We start from the raw sequence: 20,897 nt of genomic DNA, 5'->3' as shown, positions 1-20,897 counted from the left end.
AGATCACTGACGTCGTATTTTTCCGAGTTCCCAGTTGTTTCGAACGCGGCACGAGTGTCCGAGTTTGATGACCGTTCAAATAGATTTCTCCCAGTCGGAGCGTTTATTTCAGAGTTCCCAGTTGTTTTGAACGCGGAATATGTTTTGTCTGTTCATTAGCGGGGCTCCGTGAAGACGTTAGGCGTAAAGAAATGCTTCGAACGTTGAATGACGTGAAAGAAGTACGTCACACAGACGCAACCAATCGGGTTGAAACAAAGGCGGGGCTCATTCTGGGGTATATATCATCGTGAATCGACGTATATTTTTCAAAACAATTGAGCAGTTAACCGTTTGAAATTACATAGTCAAGACCGACGTTTCTTAGCAAGCCATAATAACTGCAGGTCATACTTTCTAGAATCAAAATGGTACGTTTTATGTCGAGAGTAACTTTAGTGGCGGTGGCTAGCTCAACGGACGAACTCATTTTGGCCTAACTAACGTTAGCTGAATTACCTTGCTTTAGCTAACATTAATTAGCCAGTCAATATAATGATTTCATTTCTACCCACAGCGTGAGTGCATCTCTATCCACGTTGGTCAGGCTGGTGTGCAGATCGGGAATGCCTGCTGGGAACTCTACTGCTTGGAACATGGGATCCAGCCCGATGGGCAGATGCCCAGTAACAAAGCCATCGGCGGAGGGGATGACTCATGCAACACCTTCTTCAGCGAGACTGGAGCGGGAAAACATGTCCCCCGTGCTGTGTTTGTGGATCTCGAACCAACTGTTGTTGGTAAAGGACGAAAATAAAGTTGGTATTCAAATGTTAATCTAGGTGACGTTAGCTAGCGAATGTAACTTGTATAAAAAAGGCCCGTTTAAGAAATCGCGCCTGAACTGTTTTCGTAGATGAGGTCCGCACCGGGACATACCGTCAGTTGTTCCACCCGGAGCAGCTCATCACCGGTAAGGAGGATGCCGCCAACAACTTCGCCCGTGGCCACTATACAATTGGCAAGGAGATCGTGGATCTGGTGCTGGACCGAGTTCGCAAGCTGGTGAGTAATGTTAGCAGTCATTTTGTTACCCTGAACGGAAACCATGTGCTTTCGATTCCTAGTTGTGTAACCTAGCTACTATAGTTGTACAGCAGCGTTTTCCTTTTTGGGGGAACAAATAAAGTAACGTTCTTGTTGTATTGTATGGCTCTATGATTATCCATTTTACGAGAACGTGTGCGCTCAAGTTAAGAAATGTACTGTTGACTAATCACATTCCGTACAAATTTGCGCAACCGTGGCATTCAAACGAGGCTGCAATGAAAACTAGTGGGACTGTTGGCGTCAATCTTGGGCGGGAACTACGTTTTCTATTCAAGCGTTGGTTGAGATCACCTGATAGTATTGGTGAAAAGTTGAAAAACGGGCCCCTCTGACGCTATACGTTAAAATGTGACGTGTCATGACGTAACGTACAGCGCGCATAATTGCAACTCATTCTGTGTCGTATAGCCTCTCTCCACCAGGTGTAGCGCTTCTCTCGCAGATTAAAAACAAGAAAAGGACAGGGAAGGGAGTATACTTAGTGAATTGTACAACTGAATGCATACATTTTTGCGTCATCACTGCAAGCCAACATGACTTAAAAGCCGTGACAGTGGCTGTTTACTTCTGAAAACAGATGAGCATGCTTTGTAATGTTTCTACAACAATACATGTATTACTAGTAAGCAGTAATGTGTCTTAACCAAAATATCACAGATGAGACTTAATTGCACCTGACCCTTTAAGGGCAGTAGGTTCCCGTGGTAGTGCGACTCAGGCCATGTTTGTGCCTGTCATGAGTATGTGAGCAGAGAGCAATGAGCGGGATTAGAAAATGGCCTTAATTACGGCTCCTCTCAGTACTCCATGTCCTTTTCTACCACTGCTAAAATCCGCTCCATGCTCACACAAAAATTCTCTCCATTCATTAAACACAATTTGACACCCATCTATTTTTGTGACTACCTGGACCTTCCAATTGGTTTAGGTATTGAAACCAAACCATATGGATATGAATGAAAAGTATGAATTCAAATGCTAGTGTAATGCTTGCACTGTGGAGTCCTGACCACCTGCCAACGTGGCTGGTGAAAGCCATCTTAGCCACAAATGCCCAAAATCTACCTGCGGCAGGTGTTAAACCTGTGGGGCCTGTCTGTTTTTCACCCCAGTCAGACCAGTGCACTGGGCTTCAGGGCTTCCTGATCTTTCACAGCTTTGGTGGTGGAACCGGCTCCGGCTTTGCCTCTCTGCTCATGGAGAGACTGTCAGTGGACTACGGCAAAAAGTCTAAACTGGAGTTTGCCATTTACCCTTCACCTCAGGTATGGCAGTGGTTTAATTTACTTGCTCACATTAATATTTGGTAGATTTCTACATTAGCAAAATCGTATTGTACTTAATTGTCCTGTACTCAATACTTTTCTTCTATATTGAGATGCTTATTATCAAAACGTGACACCAGATGACTGTTCTACCTCTTGTGTATGTGTTCAGGTGTCCACAGCTGTGGTGGAGCCCTATAATTCTATCCTGACCACCCACACCACCCTGGAACACTCAGACTGTGCCTTTATGGTCGACAACGAGGCCATCTACGACATTTGCAGTCGTAACTTGGACATTGAGCGCCCCACTTATACTAACCTCAACAGGCTCATTGGCCAGATCGTCTCCTCCATCACAGCCTCGCTGCGTTTCGATGGAGCCCTTAACGTGGACCTGACTGAGTTCCAGACCAACCTGGTGCCATACCCCCGTATCCACTTCCCCCTGGTCACCTACGCACCCATCATTTCTGCAGAGAAGGCCTACCACGAGATGCTTTCTGTGGCAGAGATCACCAACGCTTGCTTCGAGCCAGCCAACCAGATGGTGAAGTGTGACCCTCGCCATGGCAAGTACATGGCCTGCTGCATGCTGTATCGTGGGGATGTGGTGCCCAAGGATGTCAATGCTGCCATCGCCACCATCAAGACCAAACGCACTATCCAGTTTGTCGATTGGTGCCCCACCGGCTTCAAGGTAAACAAGCAATGGGTTTATTCATTCACAATGATCTATGTTCCTAAACTTTTCAAGTATAATTGGCTAGTCAGATTATTATACTTTTTTTCTTTCTTCTTGTTCCCTGTAGGTAGGTATCAACTACCAGCCACCCACAGTGGTGCCAGGTGGAGATCTTGCCAAGGTCCAGAGAGCCGTTTGCATGTTGAGCAACACCACAGCCATCGCTGAGGCCTGGGCTCGACTCGACCACAAGTTTGATCTGATGTATGCCAAGCGTGCCTTTGTGCACTGGTATGTGGGAGAGGGTATGGAGGAGGGAGAGTTCTCTGAGGCCAGAGAAGATCTGGCTGCCCTGGAGAAGGACTACGAGGAAGTTGGAGTGGATTCAGTGGAGGGAGAGGCTGAGGAAGGAGAGGAGTACTGAATCCTGACCTACTTATAGACCAATGTTTTGCTGTCAATTTTAATAAATGTTCTTTGGTCTATTCTCCTGTGGTTTTTCCTGAATGATCATTTCAAACCCTTTCAAGTAAGCAGGAAAATATGGTAGTATCTTTTGTACCATCTGTTCCTAATGTTTGGTGTCCAATTGATGACAACAAACAGACGACTGGGACATTAGGCAGAGCACACTGTATCAATTATAAAAGTTTATTGATTATTATGGAAAGTGAGCAAGTCTGCTAGTCTAGCATTACATTAGTTTCTAATGGAGTATAAAACAGGTGTACCATATGGGAGGGGGGTGCTTTCAAAAAATACCTTTACACATTTCATATTTGAACCCCCATATGCTTTCTTTACTTGACGTGAGCTTTTCTGTAAGTGCAACTCGGGATAACCCACTGTAGAGATACAGCTAGCTGTAATCTCTTCCCCACTAGGTGTAGTGCATAGAATTAGTTATTAAAATAATTGAATAGGATCAATCACTGATACTAGTCCAATAGTGCTGTAGCCTGGCTGGTGAGCACACAGCCCATCAGGGAAACAGAACTACTTAGGCATACTAACACTCCCTACCCTGGACAAGCTGCATGGTTATTGCTCTAAAAATGTTACATAATTATCAATTCCTCTTATGCCAAGTGTGTCGTAAGCTTCATGTCCATCTCCTTAACACGGTACATCCCTAGTCTTTATAAGCACTTCACATCCAACCAGCTGGAAAGAACCTACCAACAATGAATATGAAAGCAAGACTCAATTAGTCGATTTTAAAAATATTTACGATGCCATGCAGTACATTTTGAAATGAAAATGTACTATTAGATGCGTAGTTCAGTTCATTGTTGATGGACCAGCTCTATTTGACAATACAGGACTCCTTCCTTTAGAGGAATAGGAACTTTTGAGCTAACTATGTTATACCAACCTCTGTGTGTGCGCACACATGTAACCCACACCCTTTAGCTTACAAAAACTCATCCATACTGCAAGTTACCATAGCTGATATACACAGCATATCTACCAGTCAGACAGATGGTTAGGTTTAGCTATGTGTTCAGAAGATTAAATCAGAAAGTTAGTCTTGGAATAAAACTGAAAGAGAACCAACCCCTAATGTACCGTCCAGGCTGTAGTCACTGGACAGAGTCCGTCTGTGAGAGCCTCTCTGAGAAGCTGGTCAGAGGAGGTTTCCCTCAGTGTTACTGACAGAGGGGCTATAATTGGTTAGGTCACCAACCCTCATTGGGTCATCCCTCCAGTGTGCCACAGTCACAGGTCAAACGGTAGGTAAGGTCATCCATGGCGTTTCTATGCGGATGGACACCGCCTCACTGCATGATGAAGCCAGTCCTGGGGGGCAGGTGTGGAGAGGGCGAGATGGGGTGTTGCTGGGGGGTTTGAAGGTAGGGCTGGGGCATGTAAGGGCAGCTGGGGAAAGGCATTGGGGGATAGGGGGCGACTGGATAGGGTAGGCCGCTGTGCTGAGGGGAGGGAGAAGGGGCAGCTCGCGTGGATTGGGGGGAGGGGGCCCCATTGGTAGAGGGGAGGTCCTGGGGTCGGCTGGGCTGGGAGGGGATCTGGGGGGGCCGAGTGAGACCCTTCAGCGCCAGCTCTCGGAGTTTGTCAATCTTGACGCGGCGCAGGTGAGCAAGATGGCGCCTCCGCTGGTAGTCGTCGATAAAGCAGTCGAGAGGCAGCTCTCCATCCAGGAACGAGTCTGCCATGTTCTACACAGGGACGGCACAAGCATACACACTTAAACTAACACACGTCAACACAAAATACCTTAGAGAGTATTATTGTACGTGTAGCAGGGGTGAAAGTAAGGCTGTACGGTATCCCGGCAAAATAAATAGTGAGGGTATGCCGTACTGGTAAAACATGAACCTATCACAATAATTAAAATAAAATGTCAAGAAAACTGTAGGCTATTACACTCCTTTTTATCATTACCGCATGTCTGAGGCATGAAAAATGCAAATGGTATTGAAAACAAGTGGTATAGCCTACACTCCAAAATCCGAAGTGGTTAAACGAAAACACTGACATTTTGCCAAGGCAGAGAGGAGTGGCCGATACAGAGACGTGCACGGACAGAAGGGACACACACATTCTGGCCTAATAACAATCGCCAAATGTCATTACACTTTTTGAGGTTTTGTGTAACATGTCTCGTTCCATTTACCACTGTTTGGAGAACGGAATGTGTGAACGTGTGCGTGTAGCCTTGTAAAGCCCTTTGAAGTGATTGTTTGACAATCAGATAAAAAACATGACTGGTTGTGTTTATGCCCCAATAAAAGGTAATACATTTTAAAAGTGAAATGACAAGTCTTTATGACAAGGCCCACAGAGATCCTTTTGAATTAATATGGATTTTATATCAGATCGCTGCAGCTGTACACAGCCCATCTGTAAATAGCCCAACCAACTACCTACCTCATCCCCATATTTGTTTTAGTTTTTCTGCTCTTTTGCACACCAGTATTTTTACTTGCACATCCTCATCCCACATATCACTCCAGTGTCAATAGCTAAATTGTAATTAGTTCACCACTATTGACCTATTTATTGCCTAACCTCCTTACTTCATTTGCACACACTGTATATTTCTATTGTGTTATTGACTGTACGATTGTTTATCCCATGTGTAACTCTGTGTCGTTTTTGTCGCACTGTTTTGCTTCATCTTGGCCAGGTTGCACTTGTAAATGAGAACTTGTTCTCAAATGGCCTACCTGGTTAAATAAAGGTGAAATAAAAATGAGATAGAATTACATATTTGAATATTTGGCCCATAAAAAATGTTGGTGCACGTGCAAATATAGGAGATCCTGTACCGGGAAGAAATTAATTTTACTTTCAACCCAGAGTGTGTACATGACTGTATTGATCTGTGCCCGTGTGTAGTTGTGAGAGTGTATTGTAGCATAAGTGTAGTTGTGAGTGTATTATAGTGTGTCTCTCACCTCAGTCTCTTCCTCTATCTTTGCTCCCTCAGCTTGCAGCAGAGCCAGCAGAATGTCCAGAGAACTGTTCTCTGAACCAGGGTCTGAGAGAGAGCGAGAGAAACAGTTAGAAAACACTAAAACAAACACTGATCACCACACAGTGAATCACTGTCCTGAATCTAAGTCGTGACCTGATTTCTGGGTCAGGGCTGTAATGTGATGGGACTACAGTAGCTGGCTGGCTGGCTGGGCCATTCAAAGGACACAAAGCAGCATTGAGTACAGGAAAGCCAGGGGTATCAGGTAACAGCTGACTGACACAGTGATCACGAGATGGCCATGCTAGAAAGGACAAAGTAAATGTATTGGAAGATCAAGCACATAAGATATCTGTTCTTGATTTAGGGGTTAATGTTAGGGCTTAGGTTGGTGGTGGAAACTGTGGTTAGAAAGTAGGGCCGGGACGATCGCGATACTTGTTAGTACTGTGGAAAGGAAACAAAACATGAAGCGGATTTAACTTCTTTAGGAAAACAACCATAATGTTGGAAACAAAAATAATTATGTTGTCATCCAGAGTCACATGTATTTATTTTCCAAGCTGTACCACACAATATTTTACATACAGCAAGTTTTTAAAGGACCAAAGAGTTTGGCCTGCTTCGTGTTTGAATTTTTGACCTGGGGAAAAAAAATATTGCGATACTGGTATCGTCACAGCCATATTAGAAAGGCTGTGTGCTTCCCTCCTTTCTATCCTGGTCATGTTCTGACAACCCGAATGACAGAGGATCAGTATCTTGGAACGACAACTGACTGAACTGGCAAGACCAGGCAGACATGTAGGTGGTAGAAAACAGTCAGCTACCGACACAGACAGAGAGAGAAAGACTAGTCTTTCAGATAGCAAGAGTGCACGGATTGAGATGTAGAGACAGAGACTGGTACACGCTGTGGACTTAGTAATGTGGACTTGCTAGCGTTCTTATCTAGCGTGCACTAGCTAAAGCGCTTACGAAGTGTGGACTAGCTAGGGCTCTTACCAAGTGTGGACTAGTTACAAAGGCGCTTACCGAGTGTGGACTTGCGTAGCTGGTAGTTGTCGTAGAGCTCCTGTAGGTGGCGGTAGCGTGAGGTGAGCTGGTTCTTCTGCAGGTCCAGTCTTGGCTGCACCTGGAGGTTCTGTTCAGCCAGGCTGATGTTACTGCCTAGGGTCAGCTCCTTCACCTGCTGCACCTCACGCATCTATAACGCGCACACACCGTACACACACCGTACACACACCGTACACACAGGGAGAGAGGTAAAAGGGAGATAAGGAGACAGAGGGAAGGTGGTGTCAGTAGCACTAAACACAATACATGCAGACAGAGAGAGATCGACCCATCCTGACCTCCACGCCGTGGTACGTAGACCTATAGGTCAGGGACAAGCCAGCTTAGAGCCTAACCGCTGGAGGTTAAATATATGAGTCTATTCTTATGGAGGACACTGATTACTCCATATCTTTGTTGAATACTGTGTTTTAGCCCTGCATGACCACAGCCCTGCACCGGCTCACTATAGAGTTCAGCAGGCTATCACTGACGGTGTTTAAACTGTGTTTGAATGTGTTTGTCCTGTATTGATTTCACTGCCCTCAGAGCGATCAGAGCTCTGCTTTCTACAGTGGAGTACTAGCTACAATGCAGATATAGTGGCCTACGACTCGTGTGTCTATTACAGGGATTTATAATCCGTGTGTAGGTTTTGGTGAAGGGGATTATAAAGATATCAGTACTAATGAACTAAGCTATAATTAAGTCATAAATAACATGGTTGGGATAGTATGCTGGCATCAGGCCAGAGTAGCAGGCACTAGACAGCCTTCCAGCCGTAGAGGCAGCCACAACCACAGATTTGCATCTCTGCTCACAGGTTGTTTGTGTATAGCTATTTCCACATTGGTGGGTAAGGACTAGCATCTTCCACCAGCGTCATGGTGGGGAGTCTCCATTCAGCCACATACAGTACCAGTCAAAAGTTTGGACACACCTACTCATTTCTGTTTTTTTCTTTATTTGTAATATTTTCTACATTGTAGAATAATAGTGAAGACATCAAAACTATGAAATAACACATGAAATCATGTAGTAACCAAAAAAGTGTTAAACAAATCAAAATAGATTTTATATTTGAGATTCTTCAAAAGTAGCCACGCTTTGTCTTGATGACAGCTTTGCACACTCTTGTCATTCTCTCAACCAGCTTCATGAGGTAGTCACGTGGAATGCATTTCAATTAACAGGTGTGCCTTGTTAAAAGTTAATTTGTGCAATTTCTTTCCTTCTTAATGCGTTTGAGCCAATCAGTGGTGTTGTGACAAGGTAGATACAGAAGATGGTGAAGAAAAAGCAGTCAACAAGTGCTCAGAAATATGTGGGAAGTCCTTTAAGACTGTTGGAAAAGCATTCCTCATGAAGCTGGTTGAGAGAATGCCAAGACTGTGCAAAGATGTCATCAAGGTAAAGGGTGGCTACTTTGAATAATATAAAATACATTTTGATTTGTTTAACCTCTCTAGGGTAGGTGGCACCAAATCGTCCCACCTACGTAACAGCCAGTGTAATCCCGTGGCGCGTTATTCAAAAACCTCAAAAATGCAAAAACTTCAATTTTTCAAACATATGACTATTTTACACCATTTTAAAGACAAGACTCTCGTTAATCTAACCACACTGTCCGATTTCAAAAAGGCTTTACAACGAAAGCAAAACATTAGATTATGTCAGCAGAGTACCCAGCCAGAAATAATCAGACATCCATTTTTCAAGCTAGCATATAATGTCACATAAACCCAAACCACAGCTAAATGCAGCACTAACCTTTGATGATCTTCATCAGATGACAACCCTAGGACATTATGTTATACAATACATGCATATTTTGTTCAATCAAGTTCATATTTATATCAAAAACCAGCTTTTTACATTAGCATGTGACTAGCATTCCCACCGAACACTGCCGGTGAATTTACTAAATTACTCACGATAAACGTTCACAAAAAGCATAACAATTATTTTAAGAATTATAGATACAGAACTCCTCTATGCACTCGATATGTCCGATTTTAAAATAGCTTTTCGGTGAAAGCACATTTTGCAATATTCTCAGTAGATAGCCCGGCATCACAGGGCTAGCTATTTAGACACCCAGCAAGTTTAGCACTCACCAAAGTCAGATTTACTATAAGAAAAATGTTATTACCTTCGCTGTCTTCGTCAGAATGCACTCCCATGACTTCTACTTCAATAACAAATGTTGGTTTGGTTCAAAATAATCCATAGTTATATCCAAACAGCAGCGTTTTGTTCGTGCGTTCAAGACACTATCCGAAAGGGTAAAGAAGGGTGACGAGCATGGCGCAATTCGTGACAAAAAATGTCTAAATATTCCATTACCGTACTTCGAAGCATGTCAACCGCTGTTTAAAATCAATTTCTATGTCATTTTTCTCATAAAAAAGCGATAATATTCCGACCGGGAATCTGCGTTTAGGTAAACAGACGAAAGAAAATAAAGCATGGGGTCGACTCGGGCACGCGCCTAAGCCCATAGTACTCTGATCGGCCACTTGCCAAAAGCGATAATGTGTTTCAGCCAGAGGCTGCCTCGATATCGTTCAGCTTTTTCCCGGGCTCTGAGAGCCTCTGGGAGCCGTAGGAAGTGTCACGTTAGAGCAAAGATCCTCAGTCTTCAATAAAAAGAGCCAAGATGAAACACAACTTGTCAGACAGGCCACTTCCTGCATGGAATCTTCTCAGGTTTTGGCCTGCCATTTGAGTTCTGTTATACTCACGAACACCATTCAAACAGTTTTAGAAACTTTAGGGTGTTTTCTATCCAAAGCCAATAATTATATGCATATTCTAGTTACTGGGCAGGAGTAGTAACCAGATTAAATCGGGTACGTTTTTTATCCGGCCGTGTCAATACTGCCCCCTAGCCCTAACAGGTTAACACTTTTTTGGTTACTACGTGCATCCATATGTGTTATTTCATAGTTTTGATGTCTTCACTATTATTCTACAATGTAGAAAATAGTAAAAATAAAAACCCTTGATTGAGTCAGTGTGTCCAAAGTTGACTGGTACTGTACATGTCTACTGGATATACAAATACAGAAGATGAAGAAGCCAGAAGACACAGATTTCCCAATACCTACACTACACAAGACTAGCCAGGGATGGCGAGATGATGAACAACATGGTGGCAGAATGCTGTACACAGTTTTTGGAAACACTGACATCCGTCCTCTGCTCCAGCTTCTCCAACCTAATGTGTGTATATATCGGTGGGGTTGGATAAACGAAGAGGACAAATGTCCATCTTGCGTGGACTAATAAAGTATATCTTATTTAACCAGATGTCAACAGGCTGTGAGAGGTGTTTATAGGGCTGGGCGATATGGCCAAAAAATTATATCACGGTATAATTGTTTTTTTTAAATGACGCTACGACGTTATTTTGTTTTTTAATAATAAAAGTTCTAAATTTGCTTTATGAGTAGTGCGTGACCCTAGGGTGGCAACACATATTCTAAGTGATTTCAATGGGTCTTTCTCCATACTGATTGTTTTATACTGTTCAATTCAACCTCAACCCCAAAAAAACTCAACATTTTCATAAATTTCTGCATTTGAGATCATCTCCACACTGCCACGTAGGGCTGGTAATCTGGGCCTTATTTTTAACCAAATGTTGCAATTTGACTTGCAATTTAGAGCAAAACACTTGGGTTAACTGTTGGAATCATCGGAATATAATGTATATTCTAATTATATTGTTAGAATGTAATGGTGGGCACTTTTAATACAGTGTTGTTTGACATGACAACGAATGAAAATATCAGGGAGGAGTTATTGTGACAGGGTAGGAACTAATGTGTTGAGAGGTGTTTCCTAGGGGACCCTATAATATTTGGTTATATTTGTTTTTTTTGCTACATTGAATGTGTTCTCTTAGCTACTTCATGTAGCTAACATATTCTTGCTTTGCGTTTACCTCTAATTTAGAAGACACTGTTGCAAAAACAACATGCTGATTTAGGTCTACACAATCACTGGTATTATCAGGCTGGATAGCTAATAACGCTTGCTCTGACTCAGTACATTTAATAGCTAGCTGGCGATTAGCATTTGCGGCTGACAAGATTTAGGAACAACTTTCGAAGAAAAGACAAACTAACTGTTTGCAGATGTAAGAAACACAAGAGAGTTTAATTTTAGAATGCTAGTGTAATTTTAGAATGCTAGTGTATTTATATTAAGAAGCAAAGTGACAACGGCATCGTTGTCATCAACAGTGTTGCATATGCTGCATTGACTATGCCGACTGAATACAAGCGTCTCATGGCTGAGAAACGTCAAATGCGCTCCTTGAGTGACAGGGGGCTTGGCTAGGTCCGTGTGGAAAGCGGCATAGAGAGTGGAGATGGCTCAAGTAGCGAAGTAAACTATGAAAATGGACGTTACACACCGCGTTTCACATTTAACAAACCAAACATTCAAATACCGGTATTGAAAGTAAAGTAAAAACCCAAACCGGTCCGTGCATCAATACCGGTATACCGCCCAGCCCTAGGTGTTTATAGTCATAATATATCTGCGTATGAACCTGCTGTGCTCTGTGTGCTAAATGTGTCACTCAATAGCAAAACCTCTCCCAACTTTTCACAGATGTCGCACCTTCCAGAGAGCTGATGACCGGTTGTCTTGTGTGTTCCCTTAGCATATAATAGGAAGAAAATACCACCCCTACTAGGTACCATAAAACAGAGCAGGGACCAGGTCCCTTCAAATCTGTTCAGTTCCTAAACGCTGGTGGGTCCATTACTTCTGTAAAAAAATTGGCATCAGATATCATTTGTGCCGTAATGACAATGCCGCAATACATTTTGTGACCTGCTAAATGTACACAAACAGGGTTAATGTCGAAAGTGATTCGACAATAGAAATATGGAAATGGCATCCACAACACAGGTGCCAAATGTTGAGTACAGTACAAGAAGCATGCTTCTCAACTGTGCTGCAAAGAGGTGGATGTTGATGAGCTCGCTCAATGCATTCACAAGGGATTTCTGAATGAAGCCAGGTCTGCCTGACGACATACATAAGTGCACAGCTAGCTAGATGTTTTGATTCTGGTTAGCGTTACTAGGGATAGCTAACGTTAGCAAAACACAATGGAAACTTACCTCGTCCATTTCTTTGACAATATCATTTAGTTTTTCATCGTCTTCAAGCAACTCGTTTAATTGAGTCATTGTGAATGAGCTGAATTTATCCGTGAGTTCTGCCATTTCACCCATGATGGTTGTTGTCTATCGATCAGTCTAGCTACAGTTGTTTCGGCTCAGAACAGAGAAGTGTTTGGATCACAAACCGGAAATAGGGACGATTTCTGGCAAATCAGAAGGGAGTGTAGAAATCATGAAAATGATTGTAGAATTTCTGATGTAGTTAGCTGGCAACTTTTTCAATCAACATTATCTTTACTTTTATGCTAGTTCTCTGTTTCTTAAAAACGTATCTGAGAAGCCCATGACGTTATTAGGTTGTTTACATGCTAAAGGATAAATGCTCAGGGCAAAAGAAATCGCACTAAATTCAGACAAGACCTGTAGCATATTTGCATACTATTTTATTAACATCTGTTTGTAAATCTTTACAATACAAAGTAAATATACTCTGAAATGTATACATACACTCAAAGGTGAATGCACTGAATGCAAAATACCCCGAATAAATGCTATAAACCAGGGGTTCCAAATTACATTCATCCGCGATTCAATTTTTTCTTGAACGTAGTTGAACATAGTTATACATCATTTGTACACTGCAAATTGACCGCAAGAAGCTCAAACAGATACAGTATTTGACAAAAACAGAATAATTTCAAACCTTGATTACATTGGGATACTATCACATATGCCTCTTATTTATGCATGGGAATAATTGGTAACAGATTTCCTAAATTAACATCACTTTCAGAAGATTTTTTTATTTTATGTCCAAAACAATTATAATAGAGAGAGAGAGAGGCACAAACACACACACACAGAAAACACAAATCTAAATGCAACATGTAAATTGTTTGTCCAATGTTTCATGAGCTGAAATAAAATATCCCAGAAATTTTCCAACAGCACAAAAAAAAGGTCAAAAATGTTGTGCACAAATTCGTTTGCATCCCTGTTAGTCAGCATTTCTCCTTTGCCAAGATAATCCAGCCACCTGACAGGTGTGGCATATCAAGAAGCTGACAAAACAGAATGATCATTACACAAATAAATGTTAATTTATCTATCATAAGCCGCTACCGTGGTTGTTTTAGAGAATTTGGCAGTATGTCCAACCGGCCTCACAACCGCAGACCACGTGTATGGCATCATGTGGGCGAGCGGTTTGCTGATGTCAACATTGTGAACAGAGTGCCCCATGATGGCGGTGCGGTTATGGTATGGGCAGGCATAAGCTATGGACAATGAATACAATTGCATTTACCAATGGCAATTTGAATGCACAAAAATACATTGACGAGATCCTGAGGCCCATTGTGCCCCTTTTTTTAAAGGTATCTGTGACCAACAGATGCATGTCTTTATTACCAATCATGTGAAATCCATAGATTAGGGCCTAATGAATTGAATTCAATTGACTGATTTCCTCATATGAACTGTAACTCAGTAAAATCAATGAAATTGTTGCATTTTGAGTTTATATTTTTGTTCACTGAATATATAAATATACAAATATAGAAAAGTATGTGGACGCCCATTCAAATTAGTGGATTCGGCTATTTCAGTCACACCCGTTGCTGACATGTGTATAACATTGAGCACACAAGCCTAAAATCACCATGCTTAATGCCAAGCGCCTGCTGGAGTGGAGTAAAGCTCACCGCCATTGGACTCTGGAGCAGTTGAAATGCGTTCTCTGGAGTGATGAATCACGCTTAACCATCTGGTTTCCGACGGACAAATCTGGGTTTGGCGGGTGCCAGGACAACGCTACCTGTCCGAATGCATAGTGTCAACTGCCAACTATAAAGTTCGCTGGCAAAACACCAGTCTCAACGTTAACAGTGAAGAGGCGACTCTGTTCCTCTGTCCAGTGTGTTTTCTTTTGCCCATCTTAATATTTTATTTTTATTGGCCAGTCAGAGATATGGCTTTTTCTTTGCAACTCTGCCTAGAAGGCCAGCATGCCGGAATCACCTCTTCACTGTTGACATTGAGACTGGTGTTTTGTGGGTACTATTTAATGAAGCTGCCAGTTGAGGACTTGTGAGGCGTCTGTTTCTCAAACTAGACACTCTAATGTACTTGTCCTCTTGCTCAGTTGTGCACCGTGGTCTCCCACTCCTCTTTCTATTCTGGTTAGGGCCAGTTTGTGCTGTTCTGTGAAGGGAGTAGTACACAGCGTTGTACGAGATCTTCAGTTTCTTAGCAATTTCTCGCATGGAATAGCCTTAATTTCTCAGAACAAGAATAGACTGACGAGTTTCAGAAGGAAGGTCTTTGTTTCTGGCCACTTTGAGCCTGTAATCGAACTCACAATGCTGATGCTCAGAAAACTCAACTAGTCTAAAGAAGGCCAGTTTTATTGCTTCTTTAATCAAGACATTTGTTTTTAGCTGTGCTAACATAATTGCAAAAGGGTTTTCTAATGATCAATTAGCCTTTTAAAATGATAAACTTGGATTAGCAAACACAATGTGCCATTGGAACACAGGAGTGATGGTTGCTGATAATGGGCCTCTGTATGCCTATGTAGATATTTCATAAAAAATCATCCGTTTCCAGTTACAATAGTCATTTACAACATTTACAATGTCTACACCGTATTTCTGATCAATTTAAGGTTATTTTAATGGACAAAAAATGTGATTTTCTTTAAAAAACAAGGACATTTCTAAGTGACCCCAAACTTTTGAACAGTAGTGTATATACAGTTGAAGTCGGAAGTTTACATACACTTAGGTTGGAGTCATTAACACTAGTTTTTCAAGCACTACACAAATTTCTTGTTAACAAACTATAGTTTTGGCAAGTCGGTTAGGACATCTATTTTGTGCATGACACAAGTAACTTTTCCAACAATTGTTTACAGACAGATTATTTCACTCATAATTCACTGTATCAGAATTCCAGTGGGTCAGAAGTTTACATACACTAAGTTGACTGTGCCTTTAAACAGCTTGGAAAATTCCAGAAAAGGATGACATGGCTTTAGAAGCTTCTGATAGGCTAATTGACATCATTTGAGTCAATTGGAGGTGTACCTGTGGATGTATTTCAAGGCCTACCTTTAAACTCAGTTCCTCTTTCCTTGTCATCATGGGAAAATCAAAATAAATCAGCCAATACCTCAGAAAAAAATTGTAGACCTCCACAAGTCTGGTTCATTCTTGGGAGCAATTTCCAAACGCCTGAAGGTACCACGTTCATCTGTACAAACAATAGTACACAAGTATAAACACCATGGGACTACGCAGCCGTCATACCACTCAGGAAGGAGATGCGTTCTGTCTCCTAGAGAGGAACATACTTTGGTGCGAAAAGTGCAAATCAATCCCAGAACAACAGTGAAGGACCTTATGAAGATGCTGGAGGGAACCGGTACAAATGTATCTATATCCACAGTAAAACGAGTCCTACATCGACATAACCTGAAAGGCCGCTCAGCAAGGAAGAAGCCACTGCTCCAGAACCGGCATAAAAAAGCCAGACTACGGTTTGCAACTGCACATGAGGACAAAGATCATACTTTTTGGAAAATGTCCTCTGGTCTGATGAAACAAAAATAGAACTGTTTGGCCATAATGACCATCGTTATGTTTGGAGGAAAAGGGGGAGGCTTGCAAGCCGAAGAACACCATCCCAACCGTGAAGCACGGGGGTGGCAGCATCATGTTGTGGGGGTGCTTTGCTGCAGGAGGGACTGGTGCACTTCACAAACTAGATGGCTTCATGAGGAAGGAAAATTACGTGGATATATTGAAGCAACATCTCAAGACATCAGTCAGGAAGTTAAAGCTTGGTTGCAAATGGGTCTTCCAAATGGACAATGACCCCAAGCATACTTCTAAAGTTGTGGCAAAATGGCTTAAGGACAACAAAGTCAAGGTATTGGAGTGGCCATCACGAAGCCCTGACTTCAATCCCATAGTAAATTTGTGGGCAGAACTGTAAAAGTGTGTGCGAGCAAGGGGGCCTACAAACTTTACTCAGTTACACCAGCTCTGTCAGGAGGAATGGGCCAAAATTCACCCAATTTATTGTGGGAAGCTTGTGGAAGGCTAACCAAAACCTTTGACCCAAGTTAAACAATTTACAGGCAATGCTACCAAATACTAATTGAGTGTATGTAAACTTCTGACCCACTGGGAATGTGATGAAAGAAATAAAAGCTATAATAAATCATTTTCTCTACTATTATTCTGACATTTCACATTCTAAAGTGGTGATCCTAACTGACCTAAGACAGGGAGTTTTTACTAGGATTAAATGTCAGGAATTGTGAAAAACTGCGTTTAAATGTATTTGGCTAAGGTGAATGTAAACTTCCGACTTCAACTGTGTAGATATATAAACATTCAGTACCAGCCAAAAGTTGGCACACCTTCTCATTCAAGGGCTTTTCTTTATTTTGGCTATTTTCTACATTGTAGATTAAGACTTTAGACCTCACAGCTATGAAATAACACATATGGAATCATGTAGTAACAAAAAAGTGTTAAACAAATCAAAATATATTTTAGATTCTCCAAAATAGCCACCCTTTGCCTTGATCACAGCTTTGCATTCTCTCAACCAGCTTCATGAGGTAGTCACCTGGAATGCTTTCCCAACAGTCTTGAAGGAGTTCCCACATTTTTAAATTTATTTTTATTTATTTAACTAGGCAATTCACGTAAGAACAAATTCTTATTTACAATGAGAGCCTACCGGGGAACAGTGGGTTAACTGCCTTGTTCACATATGCTGAGCACTTGTTGGCTGCTTTTCCTTTACTCTGCGGTCCAACTCATCCCAAACCATCTCAATTGGGTTGAGATCAGGTGATCGTGGAGGCCAAGTCATCTGATGCAGCACTCTATCACTCTCCTTGGTCAAATAGCCCTTACACAGCCCGGAGGTGTGTTGGGTCATTGTCCTGTTGAAAAACAAATGATAGTCCCACTAAGCGCAAACCAGATGGGATGGCGTATCACTGCAGAATGCTGTATTAGCCCTGCTGGTTAAGTGTGCCTTGAATTCAAAATAAATCACAGACAGTGTCCCCAGCAAAGCACCCCCACACCATCACACCTCCTCCTCCATGCTTCATGGTGAGAACCACACATGGGGAGATCATCCGTTCACCTACTCTGCATCTCACGAAGACACGGCGGTTGGAACCAAACATCTAAAATTTGTACTCAGACCAAAGGACACATTTTCACCGGTCTAATGTCCATTGCGCATGTTTTTTGGCCCAAGCAAGTCTCTTCTTCTTATTGGCGTCCTTTAGTAGTGATTTCTAAGCAGCAATTCGAACACGAAGGCCTGATTCACGCAGTCTCCTCTGAACATTTGATGTTGAGATGTGTCTGTTACTTGAACTCTGTGAGGTGCAATCTGAGGTGCAGTTAATTGCAGATTTTCCCGAGGCTGGTAACTCTAATGAACTTATCCTCTGCATCAAAGGTAACTCTGGGTCTTCCTTTCCTGTGACGGTCCTCATGAATGCCAGTTTCATCATAGTGCTTGATAGTTTTTGCAACTGCACTTGAAGAAACGTTCAAAGTTCTTGACGTTTTCCGGATTGACTGACCTTCATGTCTTCAAGTAATGATGGACTGTCGTTTCTCTTTGCTTATTTGAGCTGTTCTTGCCATAATATGGACTTGGTCTTTTACCAAATATACCACCCCTACCTTGTCACAAAACAGCTGATTGGCTCAAACACATTAAGGAAAGAAATTCCATAAATTAACCTTTAACAAGGCACACCTGTTAATTGAAAACATTCCAGGTGACTACCTCATGAAGCTGGTTGAGAGAATGCCAAGAGTGTGCAAAGCTGTCATCAAGCGAAAGGTGGCTACTTTGAAGAATCTCAAATATAAAATATATTTTGATTTGTTTAACACTTTTTTAGTTACATGATTCCATATGTGTTATTTCATGGTTTTGATGTCTTCACTATTATTCTACAATGTAGAAATAGTAAAAATAAAGAAAAACCATGGAATGAGTAGGTGTGTCCAAACTTTCAACTGGTACTATATATACATATGGTTGTGATCTTCAGGTGCAGAGGGATTCTGAGGGAGGCACAGTCAGGTGCAACAGCCCAGGTTACTTACTTACTCTCACACACACACACACACACACACACACACGCTCTCACCCTCATGAGTTCACACAATCACAGTCTCACGAGCACGCACAAACATAGTTTCACACTTCACAACCATACTCCCTGAACAGCAATGTAGACAATAGTTCCTTGACTGCCAAGAGCAGGATCACAAAAGGGGAAAACACACATACACGAACATACGCGCGTGCAGACAGACAGACAGACAGACAGACAGACAGACAGACAGACAGACAGACAGACAGACAGACAGACAGACAGACAGACAGACAGACAGACAGAACGGCAGAGAGAACGGCAGAGAGAACGGCAGAGGGAAAATGCTACAGGGTAATTAGAAAGGCGTAGGAGGAGGGTTTGTGTGTCACAAAAACTGAATCGATTGTGGTGGGGTTTGAGGTGAGTTGAGACCAGGTGAGACAGGCGGAGAGTGTTAGCTGGAGGACGAAGAACACCGTGTGTAGGACGTTTTGTGCTGTTTAAAAAGAAAACCAAAAGTCCCATTGTACTGCAGCAGGTTCATGACCTACAGTAAAATAACGTAACCAAAATTCGTATTCCCCTATTTCTCAGGAGTTGATTGTCCCAAACATACAAGTCCAGCATTCACTTGTCTTGAGAGAGCAGTGGCTGACAGAACTAGCAACGGAAAGGACGACTGATCCATTGTAGGTCAGAGTAGTCTTATAATTACCAAAATGTTACAATAGTAAATGATTAGACCTGGATAGTGTAGACGTCTCCAACGAACCCATAACAACCACCGTCGCTCAGCACATTTGACATTTTAGTCATTTAGCAGATGCTCTGATCCAGAGCGACATAGAATTAGTTCATTCATCTTAAGATAACTACTGTAGGTGAGACAACAACAGATCACAATGGTATCAAGTACATTTTCCCTCAACAAAGTATTTATCAGCAAAGTCAGTGCTAGTGGGAAAATACAGTGGTGTGGGGGGCATGCAAATTGATAGCAATTTGATGGCTTCTTGCGCTCAATTTACAGAATAACACTGCATTATAATATTGGATTACCGTCACATTATAACCCTTCCTTTGCTAACTGTGCCTTCAGAGTCGTCTTTACATTAGTTCAAGAGGTTCCTGCTACAAACCACATGGCGCACAGTGAATAAATTACACATGGAAGACATCATCAAAACAAACACACAAAAAAAAAAACTTCTGCATTGGTATCAGGTGCATGGGCTCTGGTATCTAAATGACTGTCAGTCTACCCTCTACAGTAGGGCCGAAGGATAGCGCAGGAAAAAAAACACACAGCATCCAGTGGTTTTAAGCAGGCGCTGGAGATCAGAGAATATGTTGAGCGAAAAGAAACCTCAGTCCACACACTGCGATCTGTGCTCCAACAGCCTCGGACAGTAGACGAATGGTTCCGAGCTGCGTGTGATTCATGTGTCTGGGTATGTCTCCCAGACCGCACTGTGATTTGTACAATGTTTAAAAGTATAATAACTAACTACTATCCAGCTGAATGCAATAGACATATGTTTACATGTTAAATATCACATCTACATTTTATAGAATATTTGTATACACTTATATGAAATTCAATGTGTATTACGTTTTTTTTAAAGTAAAAACAGTGGTAAAGAATGCTAATAGTAAATGGATGTTTGCTAATAGTTATTAGCTGTGCATGTGATTGTACAGTAGTTGTCAGTAGTCTAGCTGGCAGTAGTAAGTGTACGTATGCGTGTGTGTTTTTACATGTGTGTGTCAGTAGTCATAGGTGTGGACATTCTGGCAGTGTAGTCCCCAGTCGGTGTGTGCGTCAGGGCCGGGGGGGGAGGAGGATGTATCCGGTCACTTTCATCTGGATTTACACTAGTGTAAACGTTCTTCTCCTGTAACACACACACACACACACACACACACACACACACACACACACACACACACACAGGGTTGAATAGCAGAGGTAAGAATTAGTGAGGGAGAACAAAAAAATGAATAACACCTTCAGTGTCTCATAACATACATCAGTTGCACGTTAGTAACATCACAATATTATGTGCTCTAT

General features: G+C 42.1%; 2 protein-coding genes across 2 annotated transcripts; one reads left to right on the top strand and one right to left on the bottom strand.

The window, feature by feature from the left end:
• Positions 1–243: 243 nt before the first annotated feature.
• LOC106562989 (tubulin alpha chain, testis-specific) lies at positions 244–3,526 on the top strand. The gene is made up of 6 exons (XM_014128166.2): positions 244–410; positions 557–779; positions 896–1,044; positions 2,202–2,354; positions 2,527–3,054; positions 3,167–3,526. The coding sequence occupies exons 1-6, from the start codon at positions 408–410 to the stop codon at positions 3,461–3,463; spliced, it is 1,353 nt and encodes a 450-aa protein (XP_013983641.1). The 5' UTR covers positions 244–407; the 3' UTR covers positions 3,464–3,526.
• A 150-nt stretch (positions 3,527–3,676) lies between these two features.
• LOC106562990 (vacuolar protein sorting-associated protein 37B) lies at positions 3,677–12,873 on the bottom strand. The gene is made up of 4 exons (XM_014128167.2): positions 12,676–12,873; positions 7,514–7,685; positions 6,459–6,541; positions 3,677–5,216 (listed from the first exon to the last, which is right to left on the bottom strand). The coding sequence occupies exons 1-4, from the start codon at positions 12,787–12,789 to the stop codon at positions 4,818–4,820; spliced, it is 768 nt and encodes a 255-aa protein (XP_013983642.1). The 5' UTR covers positions 12,790–12,873; the 3' UTR covers positions 3,677–4,817.
• Between the last annotated feature and the right edge of the window lie 8,024 nt (positions 12,874–20,897).

The sequence above is a fragment of the Salmo salar genome, chromosome ssa11 (genome assembly GCF_905237065.1).
Source record: "Salmo salar chromosome ssa11, Ssal_v3.1, whole genome shotgun sequence".
In the NCBI taxonomy this organism is placed as follows: Eukaryota; Metazoa; Chordata; class Actinopteri; order Salmoniformes; family Salmonidae; genus Salmo; species Salmo salar.
This window is presented reverse-complemented; position numbering and strand designations above follow the sequence as displayed.

What these genes read in the sequence shown, in the direction of transcription:
- LOC106562990 (XM_014128167.2), bottom strand. Translation starts at nt 12,789, where the DNA reads ATGGGTGAAATGGCAGAACTCACGGATAAATTCAGCTCATTCACAATG. An exon ending in TTGTCAAAGAAATGGACGAG is followed by an intron (nt 7,686 to 12,675) that starts GTAAGTTTCCAT and finishes TGCGCGTTATAG; the next exon opens with ATGCGTGAGGTGCAGCAGGT. An exon ending in AGATAGAGGAAGAGACTGAG is followed by an intron (nt 5,217 to 6,458) that starts GTGAGAGACACA and finishes GTCCCTGTGTAG; the next exon opens with AACATGGCAGACTCGTTCCT.
- LOC106562989 (XM_014128166.2), top strand. An exon ending in TGGACCGAGTTCGCAAGCTG is followed by an intron (nt 1,045 to 2,201) that starts GTGAGTAATGTT and finishes TTTTCACCCCAG; the next exon opens with TCAGACCAGTGCACTGGGCT. An exon ending in CCATTTACCCTTCACCTCAG is followed by an intron (nt 2,355 to 2,526) that starts GTATGGCAGTGG and finishes GTATGTGTTCAG; the next exon opens with GTGTCCACAGCTGTGGTGGA.